This window comes from Trachypithecus francoisi, unplaced genomic scaffold, assembly GCF_009764315.1.
Source record: "Trachypithecus francoisi isolate TF-2019V2 unplaced genomic scaffold, Tfra_2.0 Lachesis_group13, whole genome shotgun sequence".
In the NCBI taxonomy this organism is placed as follows: domain Eukaryota; kingdom Metazoa; phylum Chordata; class Mammalia; order Primates; family Cercopithecidae; genus Trachypithecus; species Trachypithecus francoisi.
In genome coordinates, this window is record NW_022681458.1 from 108,869,218 (window position 1) to 108,887,904 (window position 18,687).

Below are 18,687 nucleotides of genomic sequence, written 5' to 3' on the forward strand. Positions count from 1 at the left end.
TCTTTCCTGCTCACAACTATAAATTGCCATCTTCTGGGACAGTGTTGGCCACTCAGTAGGCACTCAGTAAATAATTGTTGAGTAAATGCATTAAGAATGAAGTGGGGGTGCCATGGCCAGCTGTGTCCAAAGGAATGCCTGTGGCCCCTCCTGTTGGGGTCCTCTTCCTAGGTGACTTGTTTTTCACCTGGGATTGGCTTTTCTACTGTGTTAAATCTTGAAGAAGTCTTTTTCTCTCTGTGTGAAACTTCAGAATGACAGCCTGTGGCTGAAATGGACCTACAGACATTTGTTTGACCCTCACAACATTGAAAAACCAGGGAGGGGAGGTCAGTCCCAGTGGCTCACACGTAGAATCCCAGAACTTTGGGAAGCCAAGGTATGAGGACTGTTTGAGCCCGGGAGTTTGAGACCAGCCTGGGCAATATAATAAGACTCTGTCTATACAAAAAATTAAAAATATAAAACTTTCACATAAATAAGCAAGGGTAGGGGAAGGAGATTTCACATAAAATCTGCAGCTTGGGCCAGGCATGGTGGCTCACGCCTGTAATCCCAGCACTTTGGGAGGCTGAGGTGGGTGGATCACAAGGTCAGGTGTTCAAGACCAGCCTGGCCAACATAGTGAAACCCCGTCTCTACTAAAAAAAAAAAAAAATACAAAAAATTAGCCGAGCATGGTGGCAGGTGCCTGTAATCCCAGCTACTCAGGGGGCTGAGGCAGGAGGATCGCTTGAACCCAGGAGGCGGAGGTTGCAGGATGAGATCATGCCACTGCACTCCAGCCTAGGCGACAGAGCGAGACTCCATCTCAAAAAAAAAAAAAAAAAAAAAAATCTGCAGCTCTCTGGCTTCTCTTGGAAGATCTAGCAGTGCTGGATTACCCATCCGGATTGGATGATGCCACTGAGAGCTGGGTAATGATGCCCCTTTAGTTGGGGCATATGATCTCCATTTACTGCTGTGCCTTCCTGTCCCACTTCATCCATTTCTGTGACCTGTTTTGACCCTGGAGACACTGGAGCTTTTGGCTTCAGCTTTAGACAGTCCAAACTATGCAGAGGTGGTGGTGGTGGTGCGTGGGGTTTTGGGGATCATTCTGACTTTTTGGTAAGAAGAGAACAACTTCTAGGTTTTATACTACTTAGTAAGTCCCATCTCATTACCTGGGTGAGTCTTCCTCACACTCACCTTGAGAGTTTATGGTTGATCTAGTTTAAACAACTGTTGGGAGACACTTATACGAGAATATTTTCACATTTCTGCACAGTTCAGGCTTTCTAAGCAAAAAACACTAGGAAACTAGTCAGAAGATGATTCAACAGCAAAAACGCCTCAGAAGTTAGTGTATTGCTCCAGAGAGGTTTAGAGACTGATTTCCCCAAAAGCTGTTTGCTTATATTCTAGGGTAATAAAACATAGAGGCACCTTTCTCCTGGAGGCATTTGCTTACAATTCATAGGAAAGTTCTCTCTTTCTCTGGAGGGAAAGATGGGCTAAAGTGCCACCACCCAATACACCCCCTGAGTCTCATCATTCCAAGGCTCCCTCCTGTGATGCAACTCTACCAGCTACGCAGGTCGACACCCGGCTCTCAGCACGTTGCCCTGTGAGGAACTGGGATGTGGGGAACTGGCATGACAATGTTCTGTGAATGATAAATGGTCTGCTCTGTGGTCCAGAGATCTCAGGTTTTCTCTCAGAATAGAGATAGAAATATAAAACGGCAACCCCTGCTAGTGGCAGTAGCCTGAAGTTTTGCGTAACGAGTTCACCTCTGTGTGAGTTCCACAGGGGAAACCTTTAGTATCTACAGCTTTTCCTCAGACCCCTCAGCATCTGCACTGCTTCACCCCAGACTCTAGCTGGAGACTGTTTTCTCTCTGCTACTAAGAATATCCAGTTATTTTTTTTCTTGTTGTAGAGTCTTCGATCTCTGATATGAAGTACAGTGGCCCAAGCATCGAGGTAAGATTAGTGCTAGCATTATTGACTGAGAATTCAAACCAAAAAACTCTATCAACTAATTTAGAACCAAATCCTCAGCAATTACAGTTGACCCTTCAACAATGCAGGGGATAGGGTCACTGATGTCAAAAATCCACACATAACCTTTGATTCCCCTAAAACTTAGCTATTTATAGCCTACCAGTTTTTTTGTTTTGTTTTGTTTTGTGTAGAGACAGCGTCTCACTGTGTTGGCCACATTGGTCTTGCTCCTGGCCTCAAGTAATACTCCCCTTTAGCCTCCCAAAGTGCTAGGATTACAGGTGTGAGACACCGCACCTGGCTGCAATAGCCTACTGTTGACCAGAGCCTTATTGATAACATACACAGTTGATTAACACACATTTTGTGTGTTATATGTATTATATGCTGTATTCTTACAAAAAAGCCAAGAAAATAAAATGCTATTAAGAAAATCATAAGGGACCAGGTGCGGTGACTCAAACCTATAATCCTAGCACTTTGGGAGGCCAAGGCAGTGGATCACGAGGTCAAGAGATCGAGACCAGCCTGGCCAACATGGTGAAACACCATCTCTACTAAAAATACAAAAATTAGCTGGGCGTGGTGGCAGGCGCCTGTAATCCCAGCTACTCGGGAGGCTGAGGCAGGAGAATTGCTTGAACCTGGGAGGCAGAGGTTGCAGTGAGCCAAGATCACGCCACTGTACTCCAGCCTGGCCACAGAGCAAGACCCCGTCTCAAAAAAAAAAAAAAAGAAAGAAAGAAAGAAAGAAAAAAAACAGCAACAACAACAAAAGAAAATCCTAAGGAAGAGAAAATATATTTACTCTTCATTAAGTGCAAGTGGAGCAGCATAAAGGTCTTCATCCTCATTGTCTCCATGTTGAATAGGCTGAGGAGGAGGAACAGGAGGGCTTGGTCTTGCTGTCACAGAGGTAGCAGAGGAGGAAGAAAATTCACATGTAAGTGGACTTGCACATTTTAAAGCTGTGTTGTTCAAGGGTCAACTGTATTTCTTGGAAAAACAACTCACATGTAGTTCCTAGAGTAGCAAATCATTCCCGGGAAAATTATGCCTTGCCAGGTGCAGTGCTTTTCTGGAGTGTTTCTGTTCTCTACATAATGAGCTGAATAGCTCCCTTAGACTTTTTTTTTTTTTTTTTTTTTTGAGATGGAGTCTCTGTTGCCCAGGCTGGAGTGCAGTGGTACAATCTCAGCTCACTGCAACCTCTACCTCCTGGGTTCAATCATTTCTCCTGCCTCAGCCTCCTGAGTAGCTGGGATTATAGGCACCTGCCACCACGCCCAGCTAATTTTTGTATTTTTAGTAGAGATGGGGTTTCACCATGTTGGTCAGGCTGGTCTCGAACTCCTGACCTCAAGTGATCCACCTGCCTTGCACTCCCAAAGTGCTGGGATTACAGGCGTGAGCCACCACGCCTGGCCAGACATATTTTAATTTGTCTTTTTTCAACCTATCTAGAAATTAGGCAATTCTTTTTTTCCCCCAGTGGTGGGAAGGTTTTCCTAGTTGTCTAATTTGTAAGTTTTTGGAAAGATACTTGCAATTCTTAGTTTCTCAACTACCTGACCCTTCTTTTCCTATGAGCCTTTGAGAAATACTTACGCATAGGTACTGCTTAGCATTGTAAAAAGAAATTTATTGACCTAAAAAAATATAATGGCCATTACTAGGCAGATGGTTAAGCACTGGGTGAATCTGCCTTTATTTCCTAAGTCATTTTGAAGAAATGGGGAAAATCATCTAGACAGTAAAACTGGGACCATCTCATCTACTTTTAATGCCTAAGTTTCTAAAGTCAAGTTCCATTTCCTTCCTTCTTACACATACGTGGCGATAGAATGAAAATTAAACATATATTTCTCAATTATTACCCATGACCCATGCCTTTAAATATTGTGATATAAATAGGTACTGAATCTGTATACACAGGAAAAGACCACAATGAAAAGAAGCATAAAGTTAAGGAGTTCATAGCTTACTGCCCGCACAGCTTAATACTATACATTGGGTTACACTGACCTCTACAGGATGATAATAAAAACTAGCTTAGTTTGAAAATAGAGGGCAAAGGAGAAATGAAAGCCATCCATTTTCCTTTCATCCACAAAAATGAAATTTTGTACATTTCATTCACAAAATAATTCAGCAAGATGATGGTAAGTAGTTGTGTTTCAGATACAAATTCTGAGTTAGTCAATAACTGGTAATTTTTGAGGTATTTTAACAACAACTTTAAACTGTTCCGAGTGGGATTTCAAAAATCTTAAATCAATTCTATGGAAAGTAAAAAGAAAAAGGAAGAGAAATAAAAGACTTCTTATCTTAAATTTTTACCATTTACATTATAGGGCCTTCATTTAAAAATATATAACCATGAATATTTGCATCTATAATAATTCTGGTTTTAAAATGTGTTGTTTTGCAGCACACCAAATGACACATGTATACATATGTAACAAACCTGCACATTGTGCACATGTACCCTAGAACTTAAAGTATAATAAAAGAACATATAAAAAAATTTAAAAATTGTTTTAAAAACTTAAAAAAAAGTGTTGTTTTAAATTGGTTCTAAAAAATATATTGGGAATGAGGTATTAGTTTTAAAAATTGTGATCTTTCCAGGCATAGTGGCTCATGCTTGTAATTCCAGCATTTTGGGAGGCAGAAGTGGGAAGATTGCTTGAGGCCAGGAGTTTGAGACCAGTCTGGGCAACATAGAGAGACCTCGTCTCTACTAAAATTAAAAAATTAGCCAGTCATGGTGGCACACGCCTGTAGTCCCAGCTGCTCAGGAGGCTAAGGTGGGAGGATCGCTTGAGCCCGGGAAGTCAAGGCTGCAGTGAGCTGTGATTATTCCACTACACTGCAGCCTGGGTGACAGAGCGAGACCTTGTCTCAAAAAAAAAAAAAAAAATCGTGATCTCCAGGCTAGCTTTGTACTTTAAAAGCCTTCCTTAAGAGGATATTATAATCTCTTTAGACTACTTTAAACCAGTTAGCATGATATTTATATATGTTTCTGCATTCATAGCTTTTTCTCTCTTTCCTTTTAGTTCCCTCTGCCACCACTGTCACTCTTGCCCACACGATCTGGTGTCCTTAGTATCCCCCGAAATCACAAGTTTCCAAAAGAGAAAGAAAGAAACATGCCAAGCGTCACATGTTTTGTGCCTAAGCTCTCAGCGTCTGTTCGTCAATATGATCTTAGCCCAACAAATAAGCCTCCAGGAGCCCTAGTTAAGTTGTTGATGGATTCGACTCTCAGGTCTTCTGATGGCTTCATTTGGTCAAGAAACATATGCTCTTTTCCTAAGGCTAACCATCACAGACAATGCCTGGAGATGGAGGAGAACTGGAAATCCAAGGAAATAGAAGAATGTAACAAAATTGAAATCACCCACCTTGAAAAAGGGCAGTCTTCGGTGTCTTTTGAGAATTTGAAGGAAGGCAATATTCCTGCAGATAGGGAAGAGGATATTGACTGCCATGGTAGTAAAATGAGAAAAGCTGAAGAAGAGAACTCTCAATATCTTTCATCAAGAAAGAATGAGAGGTCAGTAGCCAAAAACTATGAACAAGATTCAGAAATAGTATGTACCATTCCAAGCAAATTCCAAGAAGCCCAGCATTCAGAAATAACTCCAAGCCAGGATGAAGAGATGAGAAATAATAAAGCTGCTTCAAAAAGAGCTTCATTACATAAAGATGAAGCAATGGAACCAAACAATATTTTAGAAGAGTGTACTGTACTTAAAAGCTTATCCAATGTATTCTTTGATGACCCCATTGATAAACTTGCAGAAGGTCGTAGGAGCATGGAGACAAACATAAAAATATCAATAGCGGAAGGAGCCAAACCAGAAAGGAGTGGGATGGTGCCTCTTATCCACATCACCTTCCCTGTGGATGGAAGCCCCAAGGAACCAGCAATAGCCAAACCAAGCCTCCAAAAAACAAAGAGAACCATTCATAACAACCATAGTGTCAACATACTTGTACACCAAGAAAATGACAAGCATAAGATGAATTCCCATAGAAGTAAGTTGGATTCAAAGACTAAGACAATTAAGAAGACTCCTCCGAATTTCCTGATTTCTACTGAAGGTCCCATGAAGCCTACCATGCATAAAACCAGCATAAAAGCACAAATTTTCCCTGCTTTGGGACTTGTTGACCCCAGGCCTTGGCAATTGCCCAGGTTTCAAAAGAGAATGCCACAGATAGCAAAGAAGCAATCAACTCACCGGACTCAGAAACCTAAAAAGCAATCATTTCCTTGCATAGGTAAAAATCCAGGAATACAAAAGTCACGTGTTCCTCTCTCTGTTCAACCCGCACAGCCAAGACTAAATTACCCAGATCTTAAGTATAGTGATATGTTTCAAGAAATCAATTCAACTGCTAATGGACCTGGAATCTATGAAATGTTTGGGACCCCTGTTTATTGTCATGTGCGAGAGGCTGAAAGGGATGAAAACAAGTATTACCGTGAGATATGTTCGGCTCCATCAGGCAGACGTATCACCAATAAATGTCGATCTTCACACAGGGAGAGGAGCAGCAATATCAGAACAAGACTTTCTCAGAAAAAACCACATATGAAACCCCCAAAGACTTCATTTGGCATTAAACAAGAGCACAAAGGCTTAATTTCTACAGAAAAGAGTTCCAAGGCTGTACGTAGCAACCTACATGACATTGAAAACGGTGATGGTATTTCAGAGCCAGACTGGCACATAAAGTATTCAGGAAAGGAGTTTCTATCTTCCAAAGATGAAATTCATCCCATGAACTTGGCTCAGACACCTGAGCAGTCCGTGAAAGAGAATGAATTCCCTCCTGTCTCAGATTTATCCATTGTTGAAGAAGTTTCTGTGGAAGAGTCTATGGGCGATAGAGACATTTCTAACAATCTAATACTCACCACAAGCCTCAGAGATCTGCAAGAACTTGAAGAGCTACATCACCAGATCCCATTTATCCCTTTGGAAAACAGCTGGGCAGTGCCTAGTGAGAAGAATTCTAACAAGTATGTACAGCAAGAAAAGCAGAATACAGCATCTTTTAGTAAAGTAAATGCCAGCCGAATTTCAACTAATGATCTAGAGTTTGATAGTATTTCAGATCAGTCTAAAACACTTGCAAATTTCTCTTTCCAAGAAAAACAAGAAAGTGCATCTTCCCAGACATATCAATATTGGGTACATTATTTAGATCATGATAGTTTAGCAAATAAGTCAATCACTTATCAAATGTTTGGAAAAACTTTAAATGGCACAAATTCAATTTCCCAAGGAATTCCGGACTCTGTAAATAATGAGGAATTGACAGATGAACTATTAGGTTGTCTAGCTGCAGAGTTATTAGCTCTTGATGAGAAAGATAACAACTCTTGCCAAAAAATGGCAAATGGAACAGATCCTGAAAACCTAAATCGTATCCTCAGTCAGAGAGGAAGTACCCCAAAAGAAACGGACAGAGGGACAACAAATGTCAAAATCCAGGTTGGTAAAATTAGAATCCGAGATTCATTGGGGTGGGAAGGACCTCAGAGATAATCTGGTCCAACCCCTTATTTTCAAATGAGGAATTATAAACCCTAAACGATTAAATAGTTTCTTCAAGGTCTCATTGTTTGATCACAAGGTTGGAATTCAGGTCATCTGACTCCCAGGCTAAGATGTTTTCATTATGCTGCCTCACTTCTGGAATTTAGCTAGCTTGACATTGCAATGAAATCAGTTTGGTTAAATTAATTTAGCAAAACCATTAAAATAGGTCAGTATTTTATTCAATGATGACATTTTCAATCAACAGCATATCATTTCCAACTGTCAGCAGAGAGATAATTATAGGCAAGACATTGCTCTAGGTATATGAGATAGAAAGAAATGAACATGGCTCCAGAAGTGGCTCACCATTTTGTTCATATGAAGACATGAAATGTACATTTCTCAGAGTCCCTACATCTGAGCATTTGCTGTCAGATGATTCACTACTTTAATGCAAAATTATTATTGATGCTACTGTGTTTCTGGCAGTGGGCCAAGAACTAGGAGCATAGTGCTGTACAAGACTCGGCCATTGTTCTCATGGAAGTGTAAGCAAAAATCCTGAAATAAGATTTTAAAAAATTTTGTTTGGCATAGGAGTGGGCATGGAGTGGGGAAGATCAACAGATAGTTGGGTTTTCTTTGTTATCATTTTCACTAACGTACACGAGCCTCCCAAACTGAAATTTTAAAGACAGAAACAGTAGTTAAGCTGAAATATTATTTATTGAACACTAACTCAGGTTATAGTACACTATATCCACACCATATCAGGATCAGGAATATATATATATTTTTTTGAGATGGAGTCTTGCTCTGTTGCCCAGGCTAGAGTGCAGTGGTGCGATCTCGGCTCACTGCAACCTCCGCCTCCTGGGTTCAAGCAATTCTCCTGCCTCAGCCTTCCGAGTAGCTGGGATTACAGGCACTTGCTACCACACCTGGATAATTTTTGTATTTTTAGAAGAGATAGGGTTTCACCATCTTGGCCAGGCTGGTCTTGGAACTCCTGACCTCGTGATCCACCCGCCTTGGCCTCCCAAAGTGCTGGGTTTACAGGCGTGAGCCACTGCACCCGGCCAGGAATAATTATTTTAAATAGTTGGTCAGAAGAACATAAAAGGTAAAGAATTATACCGTAGCTTCCTGGACTGTTTGCTAGAGATACTAGTCTGACTTCCTGCAAGTCTGGCTTGTAGATAGTAAACTGGCTTCCTGGTTTGGTTACTATAGATAATAGGTTGATTTCCTGGTTCGGTTGCTGCACACTGTAGGTCAGAGTTCTATTTTTATATATGGTCTGGCCATTGTTGGTTTGTATATTATCTCTCAGTACATATGTGTATGTATATATGTGATGTATATGTGTGCATGTATGTTTATGGATTATATATCATTTATGTTTACGTGTGTGTACATTTGTGTGAACACATATATGAATATGTGTGTATGAGTATGTGTGTCTCTATGTATGTGTCCAGCTCTGTGTATGTTTCTCTTTCTGAACTAGTCTGTGTTTAGGAGCAAGTTGACCATGATAATGGGAATTTTGAGGAGAGCTGAGGTTAGGGGTCTGAGGAGATGGCACACATTAACATATTCTGTCATGATAGGGACCTTGTGAAAGATCATTCTCAAAAGACAGTGGTTAGTAGCTGCAGGCTCATGTGGGGCCTGAGATGAACAGGCCTAAGATCTCCTCCTATAAAATATACAGAGCAAGATGTGGTTTTAAAATGTGTATAATTAACAAGGCTGAAGTACACAGCTAAGATACACTACGTGGTCATTTGGGGGAACGATGTGTCTCTAGAAGTTACCTTTAAGAGTGGCCACAGATGGGAACATTTGAAAAGAAGACTTTACTCTCACCCCTTTCTCTCCATCCCAGTGACTTGGTTTAATGGTCATCTTTCCTTTTGTCTCATTCTTCCAGAGGCATAGTAATGGGCTCAGGATATATGACAGGGAGGAGAAATTTCTCATCTCAAATGAAAAGATGACATTTTCTGAAAATAGTTTAAAGTCTGAAGAAGCTATCCTATGGACCAAGGGTGAGATTCTTGGAAAGGGAGCCTATGGCACAGTAAGTTGAACTGGAAACTTGAAATCAGCACTCCCCACCCCTCCACAGTCCCTCCCTCCGCCCCTCTCACTCCCCAGTCATCCTCCCTGCTTCCTCTGGCAAGCATTCTTTTACTTAGAACTCTTTCAGTTGAAGTAACAGAAAATCCAACCACTGAGGGAAAGGACAGTTACTGCTTTATCCAATCGAAAGGTCTGGAATAGGTCAGGCTATGGGCTGAGGTGGCTTCAGGAGTCAGACGATGTCATCAGGATCTGGTCTCTCTCTCTGTCTGGCTCTTTCTCAGGCACATATAGCGATACAATGGCCACTGCATTTCTAGCCTCTCATCCTCCCAGGTTCAAGTCCAATGGGAAAGAAATATCTTCCTTTGATCGGGCGCAGTGGCTCACGCTTGTAATCCCAACACTTTGGGAGGCCGAGGCAGGCAGATCACGAGGTCAGGAGATCGAGACCATCCTGGCTAACACGGTGAAACCCCATCTCTACTAAAAATACAAAAAATTAGCCGGGCATGGTGGTGGGCGCCTGTAGTCCCAGCTACACGGGAGGCTGAGGCAGGAGAATGGCGTGAACCTGGGAGGCGGAGCTTGCAGTGAGCCGAGGTCGTGCCCCTGCACTCCCGCTTGGGCGACGGAGCGAAACTCCATCTCAAAAAAATAAAAATAAAATATCTTCCTTCAACAGCTGAATATGTTACTGGAAGTTTGGAGAATCATTGGTAGATGGCAAAAACAAAAGATGTTCCTTACATTTTGTGAATTGTGTAAGACATCTTGGAGGGTAGGGGGTGAAGACAGGTGGGTACAAACATACAGTCAGAAGAAATAAGTTCTAGTGTTTGATAACACAGTAGGGTGACTATAGTCAACAACAATATATTGTGTATTTCCAATTAGCTAGAAGATTTGAAATGCCCCCAACACAAAGAAAATGACAAATGTTTGAGGTGATGGATGTCCTAAACACGCTGTCTTGATCGTTACACATTCTATGCATGTATTAATACATCACATGTACCTCTTAAATATGTACAAACATTAGATATCTAAACCCTAGCACTTCAGATAGTTATTTACATAGATGAGTAAAGAAAACGCTGGCCCCCAAATAAGACTTGTGCTGTCTCCAGATGGGGACATTTCAGGAATCAGTGAGAAGATAGGAAGACACAAAACCACTGAGATTACATCACAAGGGTGATTTCCAAGGCCTGTCTCCTTCTCACTCCAGAGAGCTTGGGAGCTGAACTAGCTCTATTTTACGTATTGTCAGGAGCTTTTCCAAACCACCATCTCATGTAGTCATCATAGAAATCTGGGAGGTAGGCCAGGTGTGGTGGCTCTCACCTGTAATCCCAGCACTTTGGGAGGCTGACGCAGGTGGATCTCTTGAGGTCAGGAGTTCGAGACCAGACTGACCATATGGTGAAACCCCATCTCTACTAAACACAAAAATTAGCCAGGTGTGGTGGCACACACCTGTAATCCCAACTACTCAGGAGGCTGAGGCATGAGAATTGCTTGAACCCAGGAGGCAGAGGTTGCAGTGAGCCCAGATCATGCCACTGCACTCCAGCCTGGGTGACAGAGCGAGACTCTGTCTCAAAAAAACAAAAAAGAAAAAAAATTCTGTGAGGCAACCTGGGCAACATAGCAAGACCTGGTCTCCCCAAAAATACTTTAAAAATTAGCCTAGTGTGGTGGTACATGCCTGTAGTCCCAGGTACTCAGGACACTGAGGCAGGAGGATCGCTTGAGCCCGGGAGTTTGAGGCTGCAGTGAGATATGATCAGGGCCACTGCACTCCAGCCTGGGTGACAGAGAGAGACCCTGTCTCCAAAAGAAAAAAAAAAGAAAAAGATAGCACGGTGGCTCTACAAAAAGTACACACACACACACACACACACACACAATTAGCCAGGTGTGGTGGCACACACCTATGATTCTAGCTACTAGCTGTTCAGGAGGCTGAGGCGGGAGGATTGCTTGAGCCCAGGAAGTTGAGGCTGCAATGAGCTGTGATTGTGCCAATGTACTCCAGCCTGGGCAACAGAGTGAGACCCTGTCTAAAAGAAAAGAAAAGAAAAAGAAATCTGTGAGGCAGGTATTGTTACCTCAGTTTTACAGATGAGAAAAACTGAAGTCAAAAGATTAGACATTTATCCCAAGTTATACAGCTGGGGAAAAATGAAGCCAGTATTCTAGCCAATTCAAGCCACTTTAAGCCAATATGACATCCATCCACCATGTTTCTCACACCCATCTTGGCTCCACTGAAACACTGAATTTGCTTAAATACTTTGCATTTAGGAAGGGAGGTATCAACTTAGAGAAAGACAAGGGTTTAGGAAGGGAAGGGAAAGTCAAGTGTCACCTGAGGCATTTTGTGAATGAGTTGTGTCATTAATTTAATAACAAGGTATTATTGGTTTGCTTCTAGGTATACTGTGGTCTCACTAGCCAAGGGCAGCTAATAGCTGTAAAACAGGTGGCTTTGGATACCTCTGATAAATTAGCTACTGAAAAGGAATACCAGAAACTACAGGAAGAAATAGATTTGCTCAAAGCACTGAAACATGTCAACATTGTGGCCTATTTGGGGACATGCTTGCAAGAGAACACTGTGAGCATTTTCATGGAGTTTGTTCCTGGTGGCTCAATCTCTAGTATTATAAACCGTTTTGGGCCATTGCCTGAGATGGTGTTCTGTAAATATACGAAACAAATTCTGCAAGGTGTTGCTTATCTCCATGAGAACTGTGTGGTACATCGCGATATAAAAGGAAATAATGTTATGCTCATGCCAACTGGAATAATAAAGCTGATTGACTTTGGCTGTGCCAAGCGTTTGGCCTGGGCAGGTTTAAATGGCACCCACAGTGACATGCTTAAGTCCATGCATGGGACTCCATATTGGATGGCCCCAGAAGTCATCAATGAGTCTGGCTATGGAAGGAAATCAGATATCTGGAGCATTGGTTGTACTGTGTTTGAGATGGCTACAGGGAAGCCTCCACTGGCTTCCATGGACAGGATGGCTGCCATGTTTTACATCGGAGCACACCGAGGGCTGATGCCTCCTTTACCAGACCACTTCTCAGAAAATGCAGCAGACTTTGTGCGCATGTGCCTGACCAGGTAAGAAACTGAAAGCAAGAGGAGGAAGACAAATGCCCAGAGATTCCAAGTGGCTGACGTTTCCCTTGCAATTTATGGCCCATTAAAAGCTTTGTTTTGGCCGGGCGCGGTGGCTCAAGCCTGTAATCCCAGCACTTTGGGAGGCCGAGACGGGCGGATCACGAGGTCAGGAGATCAAGACCATCCTGGTTAACACGGTGAAACCCCGTCTCTACTAAAAAATACAAAAAACTAGCCGGGCGAGGTGGCGGGCGCCTGTAGTCCCAGCTACTCGGGAGGCTGAGGCAGGAGAATGGCGTAAACCCGGGAGGTGGAGCTTGCAGTGAGCTGAGATCCGGCCACTGCACTCCAGCCCTGGCGACAGAGCGAGACTCCGTCTCAAAAAAAAAAAAAAAAAGCTTTGTTTTGGTTATGAAGTCAAGTAGACAGTGATTTTGTGCTGAAAGTAATCATAATCAGTCATATTGGGTAATTGTGTTCATTGTTGTATCAGGATATAGGAGGCAATGCTTCAAGTAGAAAGTGCCTCCATTAAATGTCTTATTAAGTTCTGTTAATACTTGCCCAAATCAATGGGTTTGCAAAATGTATTAAAGATCTACTTATTTACCAATGAGACATCTTCCTAGGAACTGGCTAGGGTGAAATGACATCACCTCGCATTTAAAGTGAGGGGAAACATTTTGAACCAAAGAAACAAATGTCTAATTGGAGTTGAAATCTCCAATTTCAACGTCAAGTTGGGGAATATTTGGTGAATCATAAAAGCCTTAGAAAATTGTCTGTTTTCCCCTTCATTATCTTCTCTCATATCTATGGAATTAAATTCTGGGTAAAAAGTTAGAACTGTAACTGTAATATAATGGAGATGAACTAGTGCGGTGATTTTCAAATTTTTAGCCAGGTACTCTCTGCTCATATGAAATCTTAAATCAAATAATAAAATAAAAGCAGAGAGATGACTTTAGTTAAAGTGTGTACCCATGGGGTGGGGAAGAGTTAAGGAGTAGGGCTGTGGGTGCTGGAGCCCACTCTAGGATATTGCACAGCAGCCCCGAACCCACCTACCTAGCAAGGCTCAACTTTAGTAGGAGGACAAGAAAGGACTGAGACTCAAAGTCAATTTTCTGTCTTTCAAGGAAGTGTGCCTTCTTATCCCTCGATGAAAAACTCCAGTGTCCCATCTTTTAGCAAGCACATATGGCAACCCCCAACACCCAAGGGCTTCATTTTGCCTTTCTGAATGAATCTTAGAATCTAAGATTCTCCCTCTCTGCCAATGAATGTGCCTGTTTTTAAGTCTCTGTCTCTCTCTCCTAGCAGGTGTGTATCAGTCTGTCCTGGCTGATTTCAGGATGATTACATGGGCCAGGGCAGGAATGTCACTCCAGGGGCATAGTTTTTGGCATTATTAGATGCAGAGACCCCTTAGGTTTCCAGTGTGGATTTTGTGGACAAAGCCCCAGTCACCGAGCTGCCCACCCTCTCCCCAAAAAACAAACTGCATAAATGTGCTGGAATATCATATAGACCAGTATTAGCTTTAGAGATTTGTGTTAACTCTTAAAACGATTGTAGTTGCTTTGTTCTGAATTTAACAATTACCTATATTATTGACTCACAGCTAGAAACCACTTGTTATTCTCATTTTCTTTCAAGTTGTGATTAAACACGCACACACAAAGCGCTTTAAAGAGAAATGGTGGAATCTTCTTTTATGGCTCTCCTTTTGAACCATTGCTTCATAAACTAAGCAATGTACAATTCACACCACTAATAATAAATTAACAGGGTTATTGTGAAGGTTAAGTGAAATGGTGCATGTAAATTGCTTAGCAGAGTGTGGGGCACAAAATTAGGAGTTTACAGTTAATGATCATTAGGAAGAATACTAACATAACTTACCTAATTAGAGTCATATACAAGTATATAATTACCTTCTAAAATTCTATGGCAAAGACCCTGAGGTATATTGATATCTCACCTGATATCAATAACAATACTCTTTGGAGATATGGATGGCCAGAAAATAAAGGGCGAGGCACTCTTAAAGATTCAGAAATAGAGGTAATCAGGCATAGACTAGGAAAAGTCTAAATAAAACAGAAATGAACTTGGGGAAGCTGAGAGAAATAAGCATGGAGCGGGTACTCCTAGGGACAGACCAAGTTCTGGGAGGTCAGGCCAAGGAGTTTAGGTTTGTTGCAGTAGGCAGTGAGGAGCAGGGGGCTGCAAAAGATTTGGGGTTGAAAAGACCATAAAGAAAAGGGTCTGTGGGAGGGCAGATCAGATGGCAATGTATTGAAAGGCCTGGGATGGATGCTGCTTGAGACTAGAAGGCTCTGCAGAAATCTAGAGCTTGGATGCTGATGGTGGTAAAGTAAAGTGGGATTGTAAAGGATTCCAGAAAATTTCAGAGAAAAGGTGAATCAAGACTTGGTAATGGAGCAGGATGATAGGATTTCATGTTTTTGAGTCTGGATAATGAGAGAAATCACAGTTGTGAGAGAAGAACAGGGGAGGCAGCTAAACCCTTCCCACCCCATATAAGGAGACATTTGAAGCTATGAAATTACAGCTCAGGAAAGCAATTAAGATTGGAAGGACACATTTAAAAATCATTATAACAGCCAGGTGCGGTGGCTCATGCCTGTAATCCCGGCACTTAGGAAGGCCGAGATGGGCAGATCGCTTGAGTCCAGGAGTTTGAGATGGAGACCAACCTGGGCCACATGGCGAAACCCCATCTTTTCAAAAAAATACAAAAATTAGCCAGGCATGGTGGTGTGTGCCTGTAGTCCCAGCTACTCAAGAGGCTGAGTTGAGAGGTTGAGAGGATCCCTTGACCCCGGGAAGTTGAGGCTGCAGTGGGCTGAGATGGCACCACTGCACTCCAGCCTAAGGGACAGAGCGAGACCCTGTCTCCAAAAAAAAAAAAAAAAAAAAAAAAAAATCATTATAAGGTTGATTGCTACCGTCATTAAAAAAATGTAGGGCTGAGGAAAATATTTTGAAAATGCTCACAGTGGAAGCTAACAGAAATGCATGGCATCAAGTCTAGCACATAACTGGAGAAGGGAAGGGAGGAAGGGAAGGGAGTTGCCCCAAGGTGTAAGAAGAAACAAGAGGACAGACTGTCCCGTAAGTCTAAGCAGAGGTAGTTTCAGGTAGGAGGGAGTAGTGAATATTTCAAATGCTACAGAAATGACAAAAAGGATGAGCTCATTAAATTTGGTTAATTTCAAGAAATTTCAAGAGGGCAATTTCTATAGAGGAATGGGCCAAATGGTTAAGAATACTGGAGGGAAGTCACCGAGCTTAGCCCTGTTAGAGACATTTGGCAGCAATTTTTAAAATGGGATGGACCAGGTGCAGTGGTTCACGCTTGTAATCCCAGCACTTTGGGAGGCTGAGGCAGAATAACTAATTGAGCCCAGGAGTTTGAGATCAGCCTGGGCAACATAGGGAGACCCTGTTTCTACAAAAAATTTAAAAATTAGCCAGGCACTGTGGCTCACGCCTGTAATCCCAGCACTTTGGGAGGCCGAGGTGGGTGGATCACGAGGTCAGGAGATCAAGACCATCCTGGCTAACACGGTGAAACCCCATCTCCACTAAAAATACAAAAAATTATCCCGGCATGGTGGCGGGCGCCTGCAGTCCCAGCTACTTGGGAGGCTGAGGCAGGAGAATGGCGTGAACCCGGGAGGCGGAGCTTGCAGTGAGCCGAGATTACTCCACTGCACTCCAGCCTGGGCAACACAGCAAGGTTCCGTCTCAAAAAAAAAATAAAAAAAAAATAAAAATTAGCAAGTCATGGTGGCGTACACCTGTAGTTCCAGAGACTCAGAAGGCTGAGGTGGGAGGATCACTTGAGCCTGGAAGGTTGAGACCACAGTGAGCCGTGATCATGCCACTGCACTCCAGCTTGGGCAACAGAATGAGATCCTGTCTCAAAAAAAAAAAAAAAAGTGGGTGGGGGAGCGGTAATAGCTAGAAATGGTATCCAGTTTAAGGAAAGGATTTTAAAGGAGAGAGATTTCTGCATATTTTAAAGGCAGGAGAAAGGCCCTCCCCATGGTGAAAGGATTTTTTTCTTTGTTTTTCGAGACGGAGTCTTGCTCTGTTACCCAGGCTGGTGTGCAGTGGTGTGATCTTGGCTCACTGCAACCTCCATCCATGGGTTCAAACAATTCTCCTGCCTCAGCCTCCCGAGTAGCTGGGATTACAGGCGCCCGCCACCAGGGCCAGCTAATGTTTTTGTTTGTTTAGTAGAGACAGGGTTTCACCATGTTGGCCAGGCTGGTCTTGAACTCCTGATCTCCTGATCCACCTGCCTTAGCCTCCCAAAGTGCTGGGATTACAGGCGTGAGCCACTGTGCCTTGCTGGACTTTTTTTTTTTTTTAACTTTAGAAATGACACAAAATATAATACTTTTACACAATATAAAATACTTTTAAGAGTATTTATTTTCCATTTTCAACTGGAAAATGATCTGTTGGCCATTGTGCTTTCAAAATTATTAAAAGAGGAGGGGCTTCAAGATGGCTGACTAGAGGCATCTGGCACTTACTTCCTCCACAAAGAACTAAAATAGGCCGGGCGCGGTGGCTCAAGCCTGTAATCCCAGCACTTTGGGAGGCCGAGACGGGCGGATCACGAGGTCAGGAGATCGAGACCATCCTGGCTGACACGGTGAAACCCCGTCTCTACTAAAAAATACAAAAAAACTAGCCAGGCGAGGTGGCGGGCGCCTGTAGTCCCAGCTACTCGGGAGGCTGAGGCAGGAGAATGGCGTGAACCCGGGAGGCGGAGCTTGCAGTGAGCCGAGATCCGGCCACTGCACTCCAGCCTGGGCGACAGAGCGAGACTCCGTCTCAAAAAAAAAAAAAAAAAAAAAAAAAAAAAGAACGAAAACAGCAAGTAGATAACCACATTTCAAATACAGCATCTGAGAGAGAACATGGATTTCAACAGAGAAGTGACAGGAAACACCTGAGACATGGAATAAAAGGGAAGGAAGGCAGGCAGTTTGGTTGAGATTGGCTGAGAGCCCAGAGAGGCTCCCCAGTGTTGGGAAACGGTGGGAGATCCCCAGTGGTCCACATTCTCACAGTGAACTCCTGTAATCCTAGCCGTGGGAGAACCCTTTAGTCCTTGCAGACACTGAGACTAGAATATGGAGCTGCCTGGAAACCACGTGACAGCATTGCTCCAGAGAGGGAGCCCACACCAAGTCCCACACATCCCTGAGTCCTAAGCAGCTACAGCATGGCATCATTTTGAGAGTCCGATCCCCACCAGACTCCATCCTGCCCTGGGGTCCAACAGCCCCTGCAACCCCATATCCTTGGAATCCTACTTACATCTTCTTGTGTTTACCTGGAGGGCTGCAGCAGTGTGATGCCAGTTGTACCCAGTGGAGTGACCAGATCCCCAGCATTGTAGCACACATGGTGTCCTGCACCCCAGAAACAACAGTGCAGTGCTCCTGGGACAAAGAGAGCCAAAGCACGTGCTCCCCAGAGCCTAAGAATTGCCTACCTGAGGTGGCTGTAACAGATAGCAACTCCACCCTTTCCAGCAGCAGGGCTGCCACTCACATGCTCTGAGCACAGGCTCTGCTGCTGTCGACCGCAGCCTCTGCTTAGGCTGAAGTGTGTGCCACTGGCAGTGACCCCAGCTGCTTCAGCAACAGGGTTGCAGCACATTTGCATGTGCCCTGAGGACTGGCTTTCTTGGCTGCAGCGACTGCCACCACCAGAAGCCAAACCGTGAGCTCCCTGGAACCTGAGAGCCACCTGCCTGAAGCTGCTGCCACTGACAGCCACCCTGCTCCCACCAGTGGCAGGGCTGTAGCACACTTGCATGTGCCCTAATGACAGGCTCCCCTTGCCCACCACCACTAGA

General features: G+C 43.3%; 1 protein-coding gene across 5 annotated transcripts in view; it reads left to right on the plus strand.

Moving 5' to 3' along the window:
- The window catches only part of MAP3K19 (mitogen-activated protein kinase kinase kinase 19), a 67,106-nt gene that overhangs the window by 38,481 nt on the left and 9,938 nt on the right, over positions 1-18,687 (plus strand). For 2 of the 5 annotated variants that reach the window (XM_033231681.1, XM_033231682.1), the window contains 4 exons: positions 1,925-1,968; positions 5,052-7,502; positions 9,487-9,636; positions 12,079-12,776. In XM_033231681.1, the coding sequence (XP_033087572.1) occupies positions 1,925-1,968; positions 5,052-7,502; positions 9,487-9,636; positions 12,079-12,776 (3,343 nt within the window). The remainder of the gene's footprint in view (positions 1-1,924; positions 1,969-5,051; positions 7,503-9,486; positions 9,637-12,078; positions 12,777-18,687) is intronic. The other 3 variants (XM_033231683.1, XM_033231686.1, XM_033231684.1) reach the window with 3 other exon arrangements.